At 34.2% G+C, this 21,695-nt stretch overlaps 2 protein-coding genes across 2 annotated transcripts; both read right to left on the bottom strand.

Annotated features, from left to right (window-relative positions):
* Positions 1-5,839: 5,839 nt before the first annotated feature.
* On the bottom strand, positions 5,840-11,692 carry LOC137390134 (uncharacterized). The gene is made up of 7 exons (XM_068076403.1): positions 11,506-11,692; positions 10,886-10,985; positions 8,133-8,300; positions 7,825-7,959; positions 7,426-7,515; positions 6,971-7,230; positions 5,840-6,489 (listed from the first exon to the last, which is right to left on the bottom strand). Exons 1-7 carry the CDS (start codon positions 11,686-11,688, stop codon positions 6,277-6,279), a joined length of 1,149 nt encoding a protein of 382 aa, XP_067932504.1. The 5' UTR covers positions 11,689-11,692; the 3' UTR covers positions 5,840-6,276.
* Positions 11,693-15,448: 3,756 nt separating this feature from the next.
* On the bottom strand, positions 15,449-21,464 carry LOC137390490 (uncharacterized). The gene is made up of 4 exons (XM_068076818.1): positions 21,241-21,464; positions 19,815-19,968; positions 18,284-18,403; positions 15,449-15,986 (listed from the first exon to the last, which is right to left on the bottom strand). Exons 1-4 carry the CDS (start codon positions 21,462-21,464, stop codon positions 15,765-15,767), a joined length of 720 nt encoding a protein of 239 aa, XP_067932919.1. The 3' UTR covers positions 15,449-15,764.
* Between the last annotated feature and the right edge of the window lie 231 nt (positions 21,465-21,695).

Here is a 21,695-nt window from a genome sequence, read left to right as displayed (position 1 = left end):
AACTGCCCAAGCACTTAGTATAACATCAGCATTCATGTAGGAATTGGACAAGAACTCATCATATATTATATCAGAGACAGCTGTGATTCTGTTCAAGGTAGTGAGTCTCATACCATTCTTTTGGCTGCAGGACAGTTGGCAAACTAACTAAAGCACTTATGCTATTTGTTTGAAAAAATTTTATGAATATATTGAAATGATATAACAATGACCATATAGAGGTATGTGTATAAGAAGTGTATTGCTGTGGCGGAAGCTCAGTGTATTCAACGTTTTGATGAACGATATGGATACCGTTCATTGCCGGTACAAACATACAGCAGCGAAGCGGACAAGAGTACTATGTAAGTTTAGCATTTGTCTCAAGATAAACCAGAAATTAGAAAGTAACATGACATTTGAAGTTGAGATGGAGTAGTCAAAACAAGAATAATTTATTTTTGAAATGGGTTTTTAAAAATAAAATATAAACGCAAAAGGTTATACTAATTAATAGCAAAATTTAGCTTGTATTCTGCAAGAGCGGTAAAACTACTGTAGAAAATATGGCTGAGAATCATAGTCTTGTGGTAAAGTACGCTTGGCAATCATTCTGTGTTCAAATCCTTTGCGACACCAATTTTTCCTTACTAAAACTTTATCGCTATAACTGGACTTATCTACAGAACATCACATTTTATATATATTTGTATATACTATACAATATGTAGTATATATGACATTATATAGTATATATATATATATATATACAGTAGCATATATCTGTATTATATATATAGTATATATATACATATATATAGTATATATTATATATATATATATTAGCGGAATGCCCGGCATATATCGCCCAATGAATCCATTAATCTTGCGTAGCCTAATTGGTAAGATATTTGCCTAGCAGGAGGTTCTGACATCAAATCCAACGTAAAATGGATATTTCATTCCTAAATTTTAACAACTAAAGCTCGACACACAGAATCACACAAAAACTTTGAGATTTATATATATAATTATAACTTACTGAATAGTGATATTGATTACAGTGAAAATACCATTGTTGCTTAACTTTAATGTTGGTCAGTGGCCAAACACATCTTCGCAGGCCTGTATTCCCTGGTTGCAAGTTGGGGCGGCTAATGTTAGGCGACTAGTTATGAGCATCTGGGGGTTTGGAGGGGGCGGTGTCAGCCTCCCCCCAACAGGTATTTTGCATGCAGGGCCTCAACCGGGCATCTCATTTAAAGTTTTAAAAAATTTTATCGGAAAGTATAAACATTTTTTCTATTATTTGTGATTTGTTTGTTTTAGGTGATGTGACTGCCAGGACGTTTTTGGATCAAAATAGGCTAAACTTGACCACAGTTGAAACGCTCAGAAAAAAGACATTTTTTTCTTTTGAGCGTTTCAACAAAGATCAATTTTGCCGATTTTATTTTAAGTTCATTCGAAGGTTTTTATGCTTTTGTTGGGCCATTGCCAAGCGGATGTTTGTTAAAACGTGACCTTTTGCAAATTTTTATAAAAGTCGTTAACAAGAATATTTTGCCAATGATGATAATAACGACGCCCAAGAACTATTAAAAGTTGATGTTTATCTCTATGGCTTGGAATAAAGTTATTTCTACAGCAATGAAAAAAGTTCCCGTAGCCGTTGGGCAAATAACTGTTCGAGTTAATGATGTTGAGGTCGAGTTATCTAAAGCAATTTATCATTGTGTGGGAACGGACCAAACAAATCCGTTGGAGTTGACCAAATATTCGTGATAAAATTTTACATTTTATCCGAGGGCGAGTTATCCGAGTTTGACTGTACTTAGCTGCCAAAAATTTCTAAAAAGTTGGGGCAGCTCAGCTGGCCAGCCGCCCCAGGGAATACGGGCCTGCATCTTCGATAACATAACGACATTTAAAAGACTTTTGCGAAGGGAAATGTAGTAATTTAAAGCCTTTGGAGCCTTTATAAAACCTTTCATATATGTTTGCATGAAAGGACCGAGCGTCTCATGAAATCTGCAGCAGTAATATGTTCGCTTACTTGAAACTAAGCACTTTAGCAATGTTGCAAAAGTGACGCTCTCAGATTACTGACTAGTAAAAATTAAAAAAACTAGTAAAAAGCTGTGGGCCTAAGATACTCCAGTAACTAGGCAGTTGAGCAGTAATACAATTAAAATAAATTTTGTCAATAATACTGCGATAACATGCTTTCATGTGTATCAATTGCTCATAGACTTTCTACTTGATTTATTGACCATGCGCTTCTATTAATAGCATAAAATTGTCACAATAGAGCTATAACCTGGAATGCCTAATAATTTTTTAACCAAGGAAGCGGCTGTTTGCTACTTCGAATTTACCAGATAACTAGAATTATCCGCCATAAAAAGAGATAGCTCTAAGGTTTTTTATGGATGTGAACAGACAGGTATAATGCACATGTGTGTTTTACCACTCTAGCTGGCAATTTCAGGAATCTGACAACTTTTTTTGCTGTTCATTAAAAATAGCTTAACGTAGAGCGCTTCAGTTTTAACTTTAACAGTGAATCATATGTAACAATATTGTTTTTAATTAATGAAATTATGAGAATACCTATTAAAGGTTTTAGTAAACAGTATTAAAGCAAACACTATGATACTACCACCAACTTACTCATTGATACTACCACATCATTTACTGGTCGCATGTGTGTGTGCGCGTGTGAAAATAGTTTCTACTCCTGGTCTGTATGTTTTAGTTATAAAAGTGCATTTATCTTTAGCTGTAGTCAAAATGATTGACAACATTTACTTGTCTTTTGATTGTGATTAATTAGTAGGCCATGGTGCTAAGGCAGTTTATCTTGCCTTTCCTTTGGCACCTCTTTTCAGTGGCAATTTTTTGCACTTATTATATAGATTTGATAGCATAGAATTTATATCCAATGAGTTGCCATGTCTACCATTCCCACTAGTAGGAGAGTTTTCCCATTGTAGGTTTAGTAGATTTTAAGGAGTTGTATCATTTCACACTGAAATGTAATTGGCTCTTCACAGAGTGAGTCATAGTTCGTCCTATTAATATAAAGGTTAAGGTCAAAGCATCCTCTACTGTAATTTATTTTCTTGTCATGCTTTCATAGTTTGTGCTTTGACATGGCCTGTGTAGTCTAGTGAATGGTTCTCAAGAATTAATGTGATAAACATTGACTAAGCGCACAAGTCAAACGCTTAATCACCTTTTAGAAAACTGGAAAAACTCTTTTTAAAAAGCTTGAAAGGTTTTCAATGGTGTATGCCTTCAACTTGTCTGCAAGAGCTCTCCGATTCACTTAGCATGCTATCAGGGACAGCATGGTAACAACAGCAAGATTGAGCTTGCTAGGAAAAAACGCAATGAGGTGAGTATTTTTTTAGACTTGTGATACATTGCAGCTCAAACATTTAAAGTGAGATAATGTGACTTAAAATTATTCTATAACATAATTATTATGTAATTTAATTACATAATAATTAATCATTATTAGGATAGAAGGAATGCTGAAATTGTAAGCTGTACAAACCGGTAGAGGTGACTACTGATCAACATGCTTGTATTCAGTTTGAAAAATATTGTCTTGACATTCAGTAAGCCACATGAAGAGAGTCGGAAACCTGCTACTCATGATACACCTGGTCAAGATGAAGATGAACCACCAAATAAAATCACAAGATCAAATTCTGCTGTCCACTTATCTGCATCAAGACCTAGACATAAACATGCATGCCTGATTTGTGAAAAGAAGGTGCGGTACTACTCACACAAATCAACTACTTGCAAAGCAGTTCTTCATGTGGCCAAAACAGTGACTGCTGGTATGTTCATCTATCCTGTAAATCAATTCCAGGTATGCTTTTTTCAGTTGCTTTGATTATGATTATGTAATTGATAAGCAGCGCCCTGTATTGTTTTGCAGTCCAACTTGTACTGGTACAGTGCTAATGATTGGCCTCATACCGCCCTACAAGCAACTATAGCCTCCCAAAACTTATTTAAACTCCTATCAATATGTTCAAGCATGGTTTCGCGTAAACAACTTGCTAATTTTGTGAGCGGTGCACCTGCCTACATATGTAGATGGATTGAAGAATGCTGCTACCATCAAACAGAAAGAACATGTACTTCATAGAGCTTTGATCAAGATGTGGTTGCTTTAGAAATGATCTCTCATAATAAGGGTTATGACGAGTATATCTGTGTCATGCTCAATACACGACTGCATATGTGCTGTAAATGTTGATCAATCTTGCAGGACAGAATCAATTAAGAAGATTGTTTACCACTTACCTATGGTACTTTGGAACTTTTTATGTTAAGGGACAAGTAGACAGCTGTGCCTCTAACTGTAGTTTTTGGATGTTACAGCTCAGGTTACCAGAAGGTTACTGAGTTAGAAACCTTCTCAGAGGACCAATCTATATCTATGGCAAACATGATCAAACTACCATAAATGCAGTGACTCCAAGCTATTGAGGATGTGGGGCCATCCTTGCCAGCCTGCCAGTGCCATTCCTTCAACATTCCACCAACTTTCTGATATGATTCTTGATGTGCTTATTGCACATGCTCAGAAGTACAAGGCTGCTTGTGTGGATTTTGGAATCGACAACTATTGCAAGAATAGAATCAAGATGAGTGAATGAAGCAACAGGTGATAAGAAACTACAAAGCAATCTTCATTTTAGTAGTAAAGCTGTGAAGATATCAAACTGAAAAGCCTCTGTAAAGTCTGGAATCAACAAGGAAAATATATTTGCATTCATTGTTTCACACTAGAAGACTACAGTCAAGCATGATACTCTAATACTCTACACCATAACAACAAGATCATGCTAGCGGCTTAATATTAACCCTTATGCTCAATTCACCGCTATAGTGGAGCCTACATTGGCTTGCGATTACAAAGAGACAGACACGCGTCTCGTGCTGCATGCATCTTATGCTGCTGATGACTATTCACAGGCGGTGATCAAATCTTTTGAAATAGGTGTTGCTATCATGGCACTTGCCCATGGCAAGAATATTAATTGCCGACTTCATTTTTCTTATTGGACAGAGAGACGAGAAGTGGCTACTAGATATCAATGCAATGGCTACTAAGCTCGGAGATAGCCTACCACTGTGTCTCATAGGTTTGCACGGTTTCTCTAGCTTCAATGCAGGTTCATCCTTTGCAGGCTAAGGGAAAAAAGTCAAAGAAAACTCATCAAAACATATTCGTCAAATGGAATACTCCATGTCCTTGGTACATGCCTATTGAAGTGCTTACAATTGATAAGACAATAATGAGGTCCTTGGAAACATCACAGTCTGTTTCAATAAGTTGGTCAGACGGTTCGTAACTTTTGCACTCCAGGCTTGCTGGGTTGCCATATCAATGGCTACTCACTCACGAGTTTTTCAAGACTTGCTCTTTAGTCTAAATGTACAAGGTAGAAGTAATCACAGTAAAAAGAAAGTTGCATGTGCCTATTTTATCGATGCTTTCACACAGAAGCTTTGCTGTGCAAGAGCATTAAGTGTTCATCAATTACTCACTTCTACCTTATAATGTCTTATTGCCTATTGATGTACTTTTAGAGTGCGTTTCCTTGATGTTTTTTATTTTTTTCATCATTTAGTATAGTCATTTAGCTCTGTATCTGATTGTTGTTGCAGAATTAGACATCATGTTACTTTGTATGAGAGGTCATTTAAGTACACTGAATTAAGTTTCGGAGCAGTTCTTCCTGGCTAACAGAGTGTCACATAACTCAGCTAAAGCAAGCAACAAGTGTATCAACTGTAAGACAACAGAAACATCAGCAAGGTTGAATGTTGACACGTACAATTATATTTTTCCCGAAAGGTATCAAATTAGGTGATATACTAGTAATACAGGAAACTTAGAGACCAATTTGCATATTGTTGAATCAAAGATACTCAACTTCTAAAATATTCTGTCAGATTCTACTTTAATAAAGAGTCAGCGCTTTATGTATCCAAAAGTCTTCTTTATATTGCTATATTGTGCGTTTGGTAAATATTACTATACTTTAACTATATCATTATTTTGTTTGGATCATGGGTAAATATCTTGGGTTAAATGAGAGACATTAATATTAGAAAGAAATATTTGGGGCTTCAGATTATGTCATTGGCATCTTCAATCAGCATAACAAGTTATATAAGCAGCTAGTGAGGTTAGGAAACTATTAAATCAATAAATGTTCACTGTCACTATTAGTTAACTCATAAACTCAGTGCGCATGAAGAATGCTATTTAGAACAAACAACACAAGCTAGTTCTGTTCCATCTATGTAAGGTGGGCAGGTTCCAAGGTAGCGACAGCTTCCTTGAACAAAGTAGAACAACGCTCCATCTAGATTGGTGTGTGATCCAGTTAAGGCTTCTGGTTCTTTGTCCATACAGACATAGTTATACGCTCTTTTGTGACTGCGTTGTCCTGACATCAGATATCCTTCGTACTCCTAAATCAAAATCAGCTTAGTTTTTATATTTAATTATTACTCAAATTTCTATATTTACTAACTTAATTACGTATTTTTATTTATATTAATGCAAATCTCGGTCTATTTTCTTTTTCATCTGTATCTTATCATTCAATTGAAAGTTATCTATTTGTTTGGAATAAAATTGAGAAAACAACTTCTTTTTTATCATGGTACTATGATGATAATAGCATTTGAGCTAAAAAACATGTTGTGTCAAATTGAGCATTGGAGAAAATTTGCTACAAAAATACCGTATAGAGCTATTCTATTTTGTGTACGAAGCTAGCAAATTAATTACTTTGTTGCTAATGCACATGTGACAGCTTATATGCATTATGTAATAGGACACAGGAAACAACCAAATTTTTAAAACACAATCACTGTTTTGAAACTGTCTTTTCTAATATCAGCCTAATATCCAAGACAAGCTTATATGGGAGGATATATAGAACTTCACCTTATTCCAAGATGATGGACACGTTCTTTTAGCAGGTATCATAATAGTTGTAGATCTGCTAGGAAGGTAGCATCTGGTACAAGGTACATTCTGGTTACGCATACGATTAGGAAATATATCAGATTCGGTCTGGTATTCTGCTCCATATATGTAATTACCATGGTCGCCTGCTGAATATGAGTTATACTCTGGCTCTGAAGGGAGACATGTATACTCGGATGAACCTCCTTCATGATTATAGTATTGCCCTGCTGCCAGCCCTGTAGTATACAACAATGAAAATAAATTTTAAATAAAAGCCATATCATTCAGTCATTGAAAGAACTACGTAGATACACAAACAATATATTCTAATGACAACTTATGATAATTTAAATGAATGGCAAGTCATCTTTTCTGTTTGATAAAGTTAGCTGCAAGAAACTAGAAGGTAGTAGATATTTTTTGTAACCAACCTGTGTAGAGGAGCTCTGAGGAGTTACCACACGATTTTCTGCCCCATCTGATGTATGAACTTCCTCCTCCACAAGCTGGCTGTATGTCACCTACAAAATGATCAAGTTTCATGTTAAAAGATTTCGATTTTCATAAAAGTAAGGTCTAGTTTTCCATTTTTTATTATCACAGATCCAAGTCTCATACTTTTCCGGTTAGTACTTAAATGTTTTGTACAAAATAAGAAGTAAAGAATTTATATGTAATTTACCATAGATCACCTATTAGATCTACCATGAGCAAACTTTCTGTTGCTTTCAGAATAATAGTTTTAGTAACTTAAAATTCTTCTTGATATCAACTCTTCAGCTTTCTACGTAACATTTTACAGTGTACTGCAAAAAAGAGACTCAACTAACCAGCTGAAGAGGATTGACACCTTTCCTCATCTACTTGCAGTTTTTCTTCAATTTCTTCCAACTTTCTGTTGTTACTTTGGAGGCGACTCAGCAATCCATGAGCAACTGTTTGGTTAAACTCTTGTAGGAGTTCTTCTGAAAATAATATTCATGTTTCTTATCTCAAGAAATAATATAAAGCTTTGTGGTGCAATACTCATTTTTACTATGTAAATACTTTACTCAAAACTAATATGAACTGTTTTCTTTTTCATTGACATCATGTTTTTTCACGACTGCGCTCAACTTGCTAAATATCGAAAACATACCCTTATCAGAGTGTCTGTCAGATGGTAGCGTTACAACAGACTTGGTCTGGTTTACCAAATTTCCAATCTTCATTCTCAGTTCTGTCAGATCTGACTCTTCACAATCTCTACCATCTCTACCATCCCTTCCATCTCTTCCAGGAGGTCCTCTTAAAAATGGCAGTAGTCCTGTTGGTAAAATATGCAACAAAGGTTTTTGTTTCCTTTTTGATGCTGAAGTTTGTCATGAGCACAGGTTGTTAAAACTTTCAGGAGTTTCTAGTGAGTTTTTAATCAATACAGAATACATCAACATTGCGATAACTAGAAGATAAATTTCAAGTTTCCAAACATTTCTCTTCTGTCTGTCAACAATATTTTATTAGATATGAAAACAAGTTCATAAGTAACTCTAATGACATCACTAACGTGTATACATTTAATACTCACTGTATATCTAACTCTGATTCAACCTATCATGACATAATCAAGTCTTAATAAATAGTAAGTCTCTGTTTATTTAACACGCCTGCTACTGACTGTTTTGAAGTTTATTTGTATTGAGGAGTTGTATTCTCTCCACCAACACTGATCATGCCAGTCAAGTTTAAATTCTTATTTAAGTTTTATAGTTAAACTTAACCCTTTCGCAGGTGAGTTTTTGAGCCTATTTCAGCTCGTCTTGAGTGAATTAATTTTTCAAAAATATGAAAATTTTGAAACTTTATTTAAATGATATTTTTTGCTAAACTATGGTTGTATGATAGGTTTGTATCATATAACAAGGCATTGTACAAACAGTTTTACACCCTTTGTGCCTACTTGAGCTATTTAAACTACCCTTACACATGTAAATTTTTAAGAAATTTGAAAAATTTGATTGTTGTTGCGATAATGTTATATTGTTGAATAATACATATTCTGTATTTATATTACAAATAAAGCATTTTACAAGTAGAACCACACTTTGTAATGCATATTAGCCACTGTTTAGACTTAGTCCATAGCACATATCCATAGTCCATACAGTCTATTTGTTGTCTATAGTCCATATCGTCTAATTGTGATAAGTGACAACAGAAGCATCGTCATCACTAGACTAATCACTTATATCAAAATCCATTAGATTGACATCAGAAAAAATTTGAGTCATTGTCTGAGTCATCAACTATAGAATCTGCCAAAACAAACTGGGCCTTTCGAGTTGATCTAGCAGGTCGTTGAGAAGATGAAGCCATGATTATAAAATGTTTTTTGTGTTCTCAAAAGATCAATGCTTGGATCTCACTAAGTAAAAAAAGCACAAAGAAAGGGCATCGACACCGATCGTAAAGCATAAAAATCATTTCGGGGGGATTTGTTAAGAACAACACTCCGAGGCAGTTCAATTAGAAGTTTTACGAGGTTTCACGCTACATTGTATATCACTCTATTACTCACGCTTTTTGAATGGATACTTATTGAATGTACATGTATTCTGTGTTTAGGTCAAACGATGAATAGTTTTTTTTAGCTAATACAACGTATACGTTCAATTACAACAATTTTAAGACGTTTCAAACATTCAACATTCCGACGTTGATTCCGTGTTGAATTGTTGTAAAAATTGTTGTAATTGAACGTATACGTTGTCTTAGCTGAAAAAAAAACTATTCATCGTTTGGCCTAAACACGGAATACATGTACATTCAATAAGTATCCATTCAAAAAGCGTGAGTGATAGAGTGATATACAATGTACCGTGAAACCTCGTAAAACTTCTAATTGAACTGCCTCGGAGTGTTGCTCTTAACGAATTCCCATTTCGGGGGGAAAAAGGCTTAGTATCTTACTGAGCAAAAAAAACATATCGATATTGATAACGATCGCCCAAAACGAGTTGAAATGAAAAGATACATGTCTAAAATGCAGTTATTCCAGTCCTCACATGCGTTCTTTTACTTTAAAAGTATTTAATTTGATAGAAAAACGAACACAGACCAATAGCAAGTTCTTTTGTTCACATAAAAGCATAAAATTCGATTTGGGGAAAAAGGCTTAGTATCTTACTGAGTAAAAAAAAAACATTGAAGGACGTTTGATAACGATCGCCCCAAAACAAGTTGAAATGAAGAGATACATGTCTAAAATGTAGTTATTCAAGTCCTCACATGTGTTCTTTTACTTGATAAAGTATTTAATTGAATAGAAAAATGAACACAGACCAGTGGTAAGTCTTAATACATAGTGCGTACGATATCGACATTAATGTTGCACCACCCACTAGGATCGATATCGCAAAACGACATTAATGTCGCACCACCCACTAGGATCGATATCGCAAAACGACATTAATGTCGCACCACCTGTAAAGGAGTTAAGCTAAACTAAAGTTTAAATTTTTATGGCTAACCAATATTATCAGCACATGAAGCGTGTAACAAATTTGTCAAGCTGATAGGCCCAAAGTAGTTTCAGCTCATCGGTTCATAATATATCAAGGTCATTTGATAATTCCTTTGATGCGTGTCTCCATAATTCTTATCAAGCAATTGAGAGTTATCTTTTCATGTTATTAGTGCATTGAAAAAACAACTTTCTTTTCAAAATTTGGTGTAGAGTTGGCTGACTGAACAAAATCCACTATTAAAATACTGTAGGGTGTGGTTCTATATATTGCATGAAGCTAGCAAGTTGATAACGTTCTTGTTAAATCTATTGCTTTGATATGAAAACTGCACATGAAAGATGTATTAAAACATTGCTATAGTGATTGCAGGATTTTGCTAAGTTACCTGGTGATAAATCACCTAGTAAAGCATCATAGATATCCTCATCTTCTGCTGATCTTTTCTCTATGGTATGTTCCATATCGGTTGGAGACATCATTGACACCTAGATATAAAGTTTTTAAATATCACAATCCTATAAACCTCTGTGTCTGAAACAGCTTCTCATCCAATAAGTGAACAGTTCAAATTCATTCATCTTTTGATTAAATATTTAGCATTTGATGCGACATCATTTCCTGACTTTTTCTCTATAAATTAAGATTTATGCTGAAAAAGAATCTATACTAAGCATAATTACATGTTTCAAGTCCATTGTACCTGTACATCTTATACACAATGTACTTTGAACATGCATCATTATTATAATGGTCTTATATAGAGTTGCAAGTCCTCAGTCATTCATAGGTACCTGCACTTTAAGACATTCAAATATGTTGAAAAAAACAAATTTTCAAATAAGAACAAACTCTCAAGAGACCATTCACAGTGTTATAACAAAATAAAAGTAATTAGGCTTTGCTGTACACTCCTACTTGTACCAGTTCAGAATATACTCCGGTAGTAATGACTATTGGTAAAGTCAATTGTAATTAATCTACCGTACATACTTGATTACTTCTCACCTGTATTCCATGTCCTTCTAGCTGATCTAGTCTACTGGTTAAATGATCAACTTCCTTCTGTAACCACTGGTAACTTATTTGAGAGTAGACAGAGACAACCAGAGCAGATATTGCTATAACAGCAGTCAATATCTGGATGACATCATTACGCTTCTGTTGCTTGGCTACATAGCCTTTTTCCATTATGTACTCTAAAATTAGCATACAAAACTTATAAATCAAAGACCTCAAATAATAAACTTTACTCAGAGCGCTGCATTTACTGCTAGCCATATTATTTGTGAAATTTTAATGATAACATAATAATAATGGGGGATACCAGACAAGCAAGCGCCTATATAATATTTTATTACAAAATGTCCCTCTAATGCTTTTAACCAGAACTATTTTTCTTACATATAATTTTTTATAATTGTATAATTATTTAATTGAATAATTTCAACTTTTTAAACTAACCTAAAAGCTTAAATATAATAATGTAAGTGATGAATTACAATGGCATCGTTCAACTGTAAGCTGAACAAGCCTGTTTTCATTTTCATTGTTTTAGTATTAAGAATCTGATTTGATGTTTTTTTTCCATTTGTATCAGCACGAAAAAAGTTTTGAAAATTTGCGCTAAAACCAATTTCATACAAAAAAGTTATTTTTGTGAGCATAAAATTTTGATGCTTTCTAACAATATTTGTGTATAGATTTTTGAATTAAAAAATCTACTCTGATAAGCAGAATTAATGACTAGTTGTATATATAGAACACTTGCCTTGGACAGCAGCACCTTCTGATGACTTATCTTCATGTTTAGCTGCTTTTATACTTTTGGAGACAATCAGCTTCCGTTTATGGAAAATTGGGTCAAGTAATATGTTTTTACATTGTTATCTGGGTAAAATATTACACAATACACGTTTTACTGGTTCACTCATTTTACTAGCAAAAGCATTCAATCAGTTCTGACAGCTGTTTACCCTAGATCATCTGCAGAAGTAATTACAATAAAAAGTTAAAGTTTGGTATGTAAACACTCTATTTTATCAAAACAGATAAACTTAGAGCACACAATGTCAGTGCTTCCAACCTACACCTATACCAACCTCTATTAAACTAATGTGGAAGTTTCTCTTTTCAAGTATACTCTGATGTGTATTGTACTAGCTAATTTTGTTTAATACTGACAACACAAATAATAAATAAAATATACCTTAGGATAGATATAAATGATGTCTGCTGCAGATCAACGGTTTTAACTGAGTTCAACATATATCCTTAAGTTATACTTGATGGCTGTGAAGTACTTGAGAGTGATAAAACTTTAGTAACACACAATACTTCATTATTTGCATGGTCAATTGTATCGCCATATTTTTCACTCATATATGTTTGCAGCATTATTTAGAGAATTTTGTGTACAAAAAACATATCTTTTTAGACAAAAGTTGACAAATTTGTTTCCTTTTACAAAAATGTCTGTTTTACAAATGTTTAGTTTTGCAAGTGTATAGATCGGTAAAGGGAGTATAACAGGATGTTGAAGTGAAATGGAACGAGACAATACTATTTATATAGGACATTGGTGGCAACTCCTAATTTAAACAGAGGGAATACCAGTGACCTATGCTAACTGAATGTCAAGGTTCATATTTCATTTTCTCATTATCAGTAAATTTGAGGTCAGTTTTTCATGTTTTTCAAAATTTCGTGCAAAACCCAAAGGTCATGTAACTAGTTACTAAGTCTCAGATTATCTGTTTTACAGCCTGTAACAACTTCCACAATCTTTTCAGTGTTTAAGCTGCAGATGGAATAGGATTTAAAAAAATTTATTTATTTATTTTCTTTTTACACATAAAATTTATAGACTAAGAGTATTTGGTAAAATAGGATACAAAATATCTCACTTTACCCACACTATGTTGGTAAAACGAGAAATTGGATTGATTTACAAAACACCAAAACCTCAATATCATGATAAACAGCTGTGATGAGGCTTTGAGTATATAGAATAGACATAGACCAGCTTATATTAAAACATATATAACTTGTTTCAGGATACGACAAGGTGAAAACTCCATGTGTTGATATTCAGTATTCTGTTATTCCTCACTTACCCTACTACTAGTTGGTTTTTTCCAAGCCCCTAAAATCAGGAGTGACCACTGATCACTTGGGAATCATCTGTAGGATCAGAGAACATTTGTGGTTACATAGTCTGCTCTTCGGTAGGCACTGGATTACTGTGCATCACTAATCAGATGCATAAATTTGTTTTTTTCTGTTTGGTACAAAAATTTCTCTAGGAGACCTTTGATGAACGATGATTAATTAATTTATGACAGAAGTTTCTACCACAGCCCTGGACAGCCATCAGCAGATCTTGACACTTCATGAATGCCTGAAATACAAAAAATAGAAAGATCAAAAGTTTTAATAGAAGAAACACTTGTGAATAAACTGGTCTAGCGGGAAAAAATAAAATCAAAGCGAGTGTGGTGGAATTGGTCCTAAAATATTACAACATAATTCACCAGATGTTGTATGAAAGCATTTTACACTTCATCTTCCTATTGTATGAGAATAACAGCTGTTTAACCTAGTTCCCCTTGTTTTTTATCTTTAGGAGTGCCATCACAGGCTATTACAAGTGGCTCAACTTTAAAAACAAAAACACCGATTGACAAAAAGCTGACACTGGTAGAATAGGCAGCAGATACTCCCTTGTGAAATACATAGACACGCAGGAGAATATCATTCCTTAAAAAGCACAGTATTTAGCCACTCAATAAAGATGTAGCAATAGAAAGTAGATATACTATTTTTAAGAAGAACTATACTCTTCCAAAGTATTAGAATAAACCGATATCTATGGAAGATGATGCATGAAAAAGCTGCCAAAATTGAAAATGTTAAAGGCTTTTGGATATCTGTAGCATTCTTATATTGTATTTGATTATTTCAGATAACATTATAATTAATGACACCACCTCATTAAGGGAATGTTTGACTCCCCGTTCTTTGGTTTAAGACTAAAGCAAATAGTTTTAGCTAGATCAACCTTGACTCAGTCACTTTATGAAAATTTAAAAATACGCGACATTAGAGAATATTTGCTTCTGTAATATAATATTCAAAACCAAACAAATATGGCTAACTACATGGCCTGTATTACAAAGCTTCTTTAGCACTTGTTTGTATCATTTTCTGTGATAAAAATAATCACCAAGTAGATGTTGTCACAAAACTTTACATAACTTTTTGGCGAAGTCCAACTTGAGAAAAAAATGCCTAGCAAAAGATATCGAACATAACAGAAGATAACATAACATACTCAGTATGCCAGCAGTACTGACTTGTAAAACTGACTCACTCTGTGTACAAGTACTACTGACTTTTAAAACTCACTCACTCTGTATATATTAGTACTAGTGACGTACAGAACTACTTTACTCTATATAAAAGTACTACTGACTCTTATAACTAACTTGCTCTATATATTAGCAAGACTGAGTTATATAACTTACTCTGTATATTAGTACTACTGGCGTACAGAACTAACATACTTTATAAGTTAGTTATACTAGCCCTATGGCAAATATTAGAGCTGAAAGGAATTATGTTACCATGTTATCACTAAACTTATAGACAAGTACTTTACATCTGTTTTATATTTATATTTTTGAGCCTACTTTTCCAATCTATGACACTTGCATAACCTTTTATGGTAGACTATCACTCGCAGTATACGGACAACCAACTAGCTTTTGAAAGTTGATGACTGTTCACAGCACTCTATCCGATGTACCAACTAACCTCAATGCTTGCACTCATGCTGAGTCATTTCATGATATAGTTAGTATTAAGGTATTGTGTTGAAACTTATTACTTGTAGTTCTTGACCTTGACAACACGAGGTGGAATCTTTATATTTAAGGTTGTTTATTGATGTCATCAGGTGGCAATATTTACAAAAATATGCTGTAACATAAGTTTTTTTACAATCTTTTACTTTAGTTTACAAATCCACAACTCCAACAATAATTCAAGTCTCATCTATGATTATCACTGCCTGTTACAACACTGTTGCCTTTCTTCATCTTAATTATTCGCTTCTGCTACGTACAGACAAGTGCTCTGCTGTGTAGCTTAATTCAGCTCTCGGAGGTAGAGCTATTTAATCTAAAATGAACTTCAACTGTTACTTTTGTGAAGTCAAAAAAAGCTGAAATAAAAGATTTTATTACAGCTGCTCTGATGAATTGTCATCAACCAGTTTTCGACGCTGAGCTGGTGTCAGAATCTTCTTTTCCATTCATCTTCAGATGAGCTTTAGTTTCTCGAAATTGTCTCTGTATATCTCTTTGTTGTTGTTTTTGTTTTTTACGCTCAGACGCTCGTGCTTTGTCCTTGACATATACATCAGTTTCCTTTCTTGTCCCTCCAAGTATTTGCATGCCTCCACCATAGGAGTCTGGGTTACACAGGGCCTGACCAATGTAATAATAAACAATTGTTCTTTTTTGGTCATGCATGGATAAGAATATCATTTAGGAGATCAGATCTGTCAAAAATACAAGTATTCCATATTCTTCAGTATTGTATTTTACTAGTTGAATGCTTGGCAATGCACGGGTAATAAAATAATTACTCAATGAATTTGAGTAACTTAAGAGTAACTCAAGCTGACTATAATTAACTTATAAGCTAGTAAATTAACTTAGTACAAAGGTCCAAACACGCTAGACGATTTTATCATAAGGATGGCAAAGATATCACTGGCTTGTGTCTAAACGCACCTGAGTGATTCACCAGCAAACGATATAGTGGGCATGTTCACTATCTGCCAATAAAATTCCCGGTATCATTAGTTTCTTTGGCATTGTTAATAAATTTAGCTAAGTCAATATAGCGTCGGTCTAGGCAAGGACGTAAACAACTTCCGCTTTTGTTACTACGCGTATCTCACTTTCACGGACTGTACACTACAAGAAGACATAAGAAAAAACAATTTTTGTCTTTTTAATAGTAATATTTTACGATTTATATATATAGTTTACTTTATACTATTTTGTTAATATTAATATATTAAATATTTACCACTCTCCAAGTGGTCAACCTTCGCAACAATTGATTTCAAAAGTTGGTTTTCAACTAAGATTTTTTGTAATTTGTGTGTGCTATGTCATACAGGACTGGGAGTGTTTTTATTAAATTTATGAACAATTCAGTGTTCCTTCTGATGATGTTTCGATGCAACAAAATAGCAAAACGTTGCTGCTGTACGTTGGTGAACATCGATAAGAAACAATTACCCGTCATAAAAATGCATTATGGGAAAAACCAACTAATCGAAATACATCTCGATAGCAATCAAGTTGTAATAGAGAATGTCTAGCGTTATTACTCTGCATGAGCTCGCTGAGCGAGTTCTAGTGCAGATGAGCGCCACGCAGAGCGATATCGTGCGAAATACCGCCTAGTGTGTTTTCACCTAGAGAGCATTGTTACTCGTAATGATCTCTCATGCAATCAAATTTGATCTTCAAGCATGCTAGTAGTAACCAAGAGCGTTTTCTCAAGGACTTCGGGAGTGCATAGTGCAACTGGTGTAATGAGTATGGCCACAATTATTCCTTTGTATAGCAATGTAGCCGCCTAACTTAATGGTAAGCACATATGTCTGCAAACCTGGAGGTTCCAAGTTCAAATCCAGGGCAAAGCAGAATTTTCATTCCTATAACTTTAACGCTATAACTGGACACACAAACAGCAGATAGACAAACATTGAGATTAATATATATATAAATTTGATTACGTTATGTGTTGTTCCAATATGGTATATCAAAATGCTTGGTATTACGCAGTGTTAAAACACATAACAACCCAGACAAAATAAAATATGTTGTTTCTCGCTATATCGTAGTATACTTTAACACATTATATAAAATTTTATCGCATTGTCTTATAACATATCGTATTATGCTAAACTAATACCCTGGCAGTCTGATGTGCCGTAAGAGATAGTTAAGCATAATATCTATTTATACAATTATCTTGCAACAATAATGAGTTGCTGATTGGGCAAATGGTAGCGAGCTGGGCTGCTATGCTGATAGTTGGAAGTTCAAATTTCACATGATACAATCTTTTTTGAAGCCAGTCAGTCACAACTTCAAACAAACAGCTATGGCTTTAATTATATTAAAGATTACGGTAGAGATTACGGTAGAGATTACGATGAAGATTATGGTAAAAATTATGGCAAAGATTATGGTAAAGATCATCGTATAGTTTATAATGAATTATATCATTTTATAAAATATTATAATATAATGTATTTCATTACATCAAGTTATAATATGTTGTATTAAATGGTAGCACATATCATATGGTAGATAATGATACATTATAACATATAGTATTATCAGTGTTGCTATAATAATAGTGTAGTACATATTGAATGAGTAAATTTTGTACTTCTATATTACAAGTTTTCTAAAAAAGTATAATATTGTATTATCTTATATGAATAAAACTAGAGTAAGGGGCGGGAGTAGTATCTATAGAAATGGGCTTGTTTATTTTGATAAGACAGTAGCATGAATATTGTCTCTTTTAAAATGTGGATTGTGGCTATACACTATGCAACCTGTTAATATGCAACGCACATTGCATATTCCCATCGCCTTTTTTCAGGGTGGTATCCCAAGTTTTCCAAATCAATTACCGCTAAATAATAAAAAGGGATATACATGTGAACATACCAGTAGGTTATGTTACTTACCTCATCATCTATTATCTTCTCCAGTTCCTCATCAGTATTATCAGAATCTGTTTCTCTTTCTAGACTTATCTCCCCTGAGCTAGCTAAAACTGGGGCTATTTGCCTTTTTGAGTCATCTTCCTAAATAAAACGAATCAAGCTTTAGATAGAAAAGATGAATAAACAAATAAACAAAGATATTTTGGCTAAGAGCAGACTTGATTAAAATTTATTAAATATACTTTGAAGTTGTTTGCTCTTTGCAAGCTATTCTTGCGCATCATTATTTGTATTAGTAAGACAAGTGTACTCTCACAAACTCATGATATTGCTCATAGCTTGCTTACCTTGTAGCAGTTGATTATATAACAGAAATATTGTAAACAATATTCAGAGCTCATGCGAACCAGTTTGGATAAATGACATTACAGCTGCTTGGGTTATCTTTCTATATTACATGTCATTCATTAAATATATGTGCTTAGTTATTACCAACTACTCTCTATGACTATGCCGAGTCGGTACTAACTGCTCTCTATGTCTATGCTTAGTTATTACTATCTAATCTCTACTTATTTTACTCTGTAGTTTGACTACCTGATACTGTTCATAATTAGGCTTGTCTTTTGCACAGAGTAAGAAATATGAGGGCATACTGTTGTACAGATTATGTAATGCAAATACATATGTGTAAGTACTACATATACAGTACATGCTTCTATAACTCCTAATATATAAACTCAACATAAAATAAAAAGATTATGCAAAGTTCTTACTTTACTGCATACAAAATTCTTAAAAAATAACTTCTCGTACTTGATTTGAACGATGACATAGCTTGCTGCACTTGTGAGAAAAAGACGTACATATAGCGTGATATATATTATATAGAACTTCCATGACATTTTAGTTCGCCGTGACAGATCATCAGATGTGTTGACAAAACAGAGAATCGAAATTGACAAAAGATCGAATATGTGCCATTCCTCATCGAACTATTTCAAAATTACTGCAACCATTGTCTATACAGCCAGTAAGAAAGGAGACAAGTTGTCAAGTGCAGACCAATAGTATTACAGCTACGATACAGCCAACAAATTAAAAGTCAAGTCTAGTTTCTATTTGTATGACCAAAAGGGTGAGATTGGAATGATCTTGAAACTGATTAGGTAATTTACATGCATTTTACTGTTCGTATAACGTACACTCTCTATAACATAAACATCCCTGGAACGGAATATTTGCGTTGGATGAGCTTCTACTGTATCTGTATTTGTATGAATATGTAAAGCTATTATAGCGATGCGTATCATTTCTATGAGTATGACAGATTGGTATAAATCTGAGTATGTACATGTATTTGTATCGGTGATATACAGATAAGTAAGTATATGTGTTATAAATAGGTATTTGGGTAAGTATTACATATATGTATATGTATACACTGCATGTACTATTTTCTTCTAAACTTGAACAAAACCCAAGTTATTAGTTACAATATATACACCTGGTTTTAATTGTCATACACCTCTGACTATCATTGGGTACATACCATCCTAGTCATTAGTCTGTCTGTAACAAACTTGACATCTAAACCAGACTGTTTGAATGCTGCAGGATTGTTCTTAAGTTTGTTTATTTCTCTTGTAACCATCACTTTCTTTCTCTCTATTCTGTTGAGCTCATCTTCTGTCTCCTTGCATAACCTGGATACAGATATTCAGACAATATGTACCATCACCATTGGTGATCATCTGAGATTGTTTAGTTGTTGAAACGCCCACTAGCTGACCTGACACATGAACTTTATCTACATGTACGTACCCTACTTTTCGGACTATAAACTGCACCCTTATATAAGCCGCATCTGCTTTATTTTCCAAAAAAAACAATAACAAAACAATACATTGGCCGCACCTTTGTATAGGCCGCAGAACTCAGAACGATGCTTTTTAACACGGCAGCAACTTTCCTGTTTAAAATGGAACAGCGCCTAACGGCACTGTTCCATATTAACTGACGTTTTTTAACCTCGTGCCTAACAGAACAGTATCGTTAGGCATTGTTTCAAATTTTCTTTCATCGCTAGAGGCGCACTAACCGGAGATTCTGGTTAATGCGCCCTAGCGATGAAAGAAAAAGCCACAGAATAGCCGCACCCTTATATAAACCACATGGCTCAAATCATCAGAAAAAGGTAGCGGCTAATAGTACGAAATAGTACGGTACATTCACTAATATTATGTTGACTTGTTTCACCATCACATTGTGCAAGAGACGAGCTGAATGCCTGGCGTTGCACAGGTAATAAAAAAGTTTTTGCACAGGAAAGTTATTTCTAATTGGCTAAGCTTCGTTACCACATGAATTGGGGTAACTTATACTAGTAATTTTGTTATAATAAGAGCCCTAATTATGAGCGGCATGCCCCCTCACGCAATCATTATCTTCTAGTGTGCTAGCTGAACCGTGAAGTTCACCATCTGAAGAGTGAAGCCACTAAGGATTGGCAGGTGCATAAGTGAATTCACGTTTATTCATCACTATAGCCTGTTAGACATGTAGTTTAGTGGTTTAGCATGCATGTTTGAAAATGTGGAAGTTTAGTTATCGCTATAACTGGACACGCGAACAACCAACATACAAGCAGACCAACAAACAATTGAAAAATACTGAGATTTATATATATACATGTAGATAATCTATTTACCCTAGTTGTTATCTGAGGTCAATGAAAGCTTAAATATACATTTTTTTAACTAAAATGCAACTGTGAATTAACCAAGTAATGTACAGCTATTATAATATAATAGTTTGTTTGCTCGGCAAAGATTAATAATTAGTACTTACAGCTGACCTACTTAGTGTAGTTGACCTAGATAAATTGGTGTGTGACTTACTTAGCATAGTTGACACTGATAAGTTTGTGAGTGACCTAGTTGGTATAGTTGACCTAGATAAATTGGTATGTGACCTACTTAGCATAATGAATCTGGTTGGAGCGAGTCAAAGCTTTTTTCTCATCAATAACATCTTGGTATGTTTTCTCAGCAGCGGGCTGATCTTTGATCTCAGTTCTACGAACTTTGCGGCCAGCTAAGTTGGGATCTCGCAGGTGCCGCATACTGAGAAACTGGCTGATGAGGGGACTGAGTCCATTTAGATTGAATAGCACTTTTTTGTATTGAGGTCCAGGCCCCATGTAGGAAGACTAAAATGTATATCAATAATAGTAAATACTTTGCTTCAAGATAGTTCATATCAAAAGAACTTTGCTCAGTTGCGTGTTACAGAGAAGAAGAAACTCTATATCCTTATCTAATGCACTGATCACATCCTGTTTCCACACAAACTTACAGCTTTCACGGTTCTGAGCAAATCCCGATTATAAATTATAAATCTCTAATTATAAAACTACCTTGGTGGTCTCTGA

The sequence above is a fragment of the Watersipora subatra genome, chromosome 3, assembly GCF_963576615.1.
Source record: "Watersipora subatra chromosome 3, tzWatSuba1.1, whole genome shotgun sequence".
In the NCBI taxonomy this organism is placed as follows: Eukaryota; Metazoa; Bryozoa; class Gymnolaemata; order Cheilostomatida; family Watersiporidae; genus Watersipora; species Watersipora subatra.
The sequence above is the reverse complement of the archived record's forward strand: the minus strand, read 5'-3'. Positions and strand labels throughout refer to the sequence as shown.

Coding starts and splice junctions, on each gene's coding strand:
- LOC137390134 (XM_068076403.1), bottom strand. CDS start 11,688: ATGGAAAAAGGCTATGTAGCCAAGCAACAGAAGCGTAATGATGTCATC. Junction 7,516..7,824: donor GTGTCAATCCTCTTCAGCTG/GTTAGTTGAGTC, acceptor ATCATTTTGTAG/GTGACATACAGCCAGCTTGT. Junction 7,231..7,425: donor CTCAGAGCTCCTCTACACAG/GTTGGTTACAAA, acceptor TGTATACTACAG/GGCTGGCAGCAGGGCAATAC.
- LOC137390490 (XM_068076818.1), bottom strand. CDS start 21,464: ATGGGGCCTGGACCTCAATACAAAAAAGTGCTATTCAATCTAAATGGA. Junction 19,969..21,240: donor AACCAGATTCATTATGCTAA/GTAGGTCACATA, acceptor ATCTGTATCCAG/GTTATGCAAGGAGACAGAAG. Junction 15,987..18,283: donor AGAAGATAATAGATGATGAG/GTAAGTAACATA, acceptor TACATTGGTCAG/GCCCTGTGTAACCCAGACTC.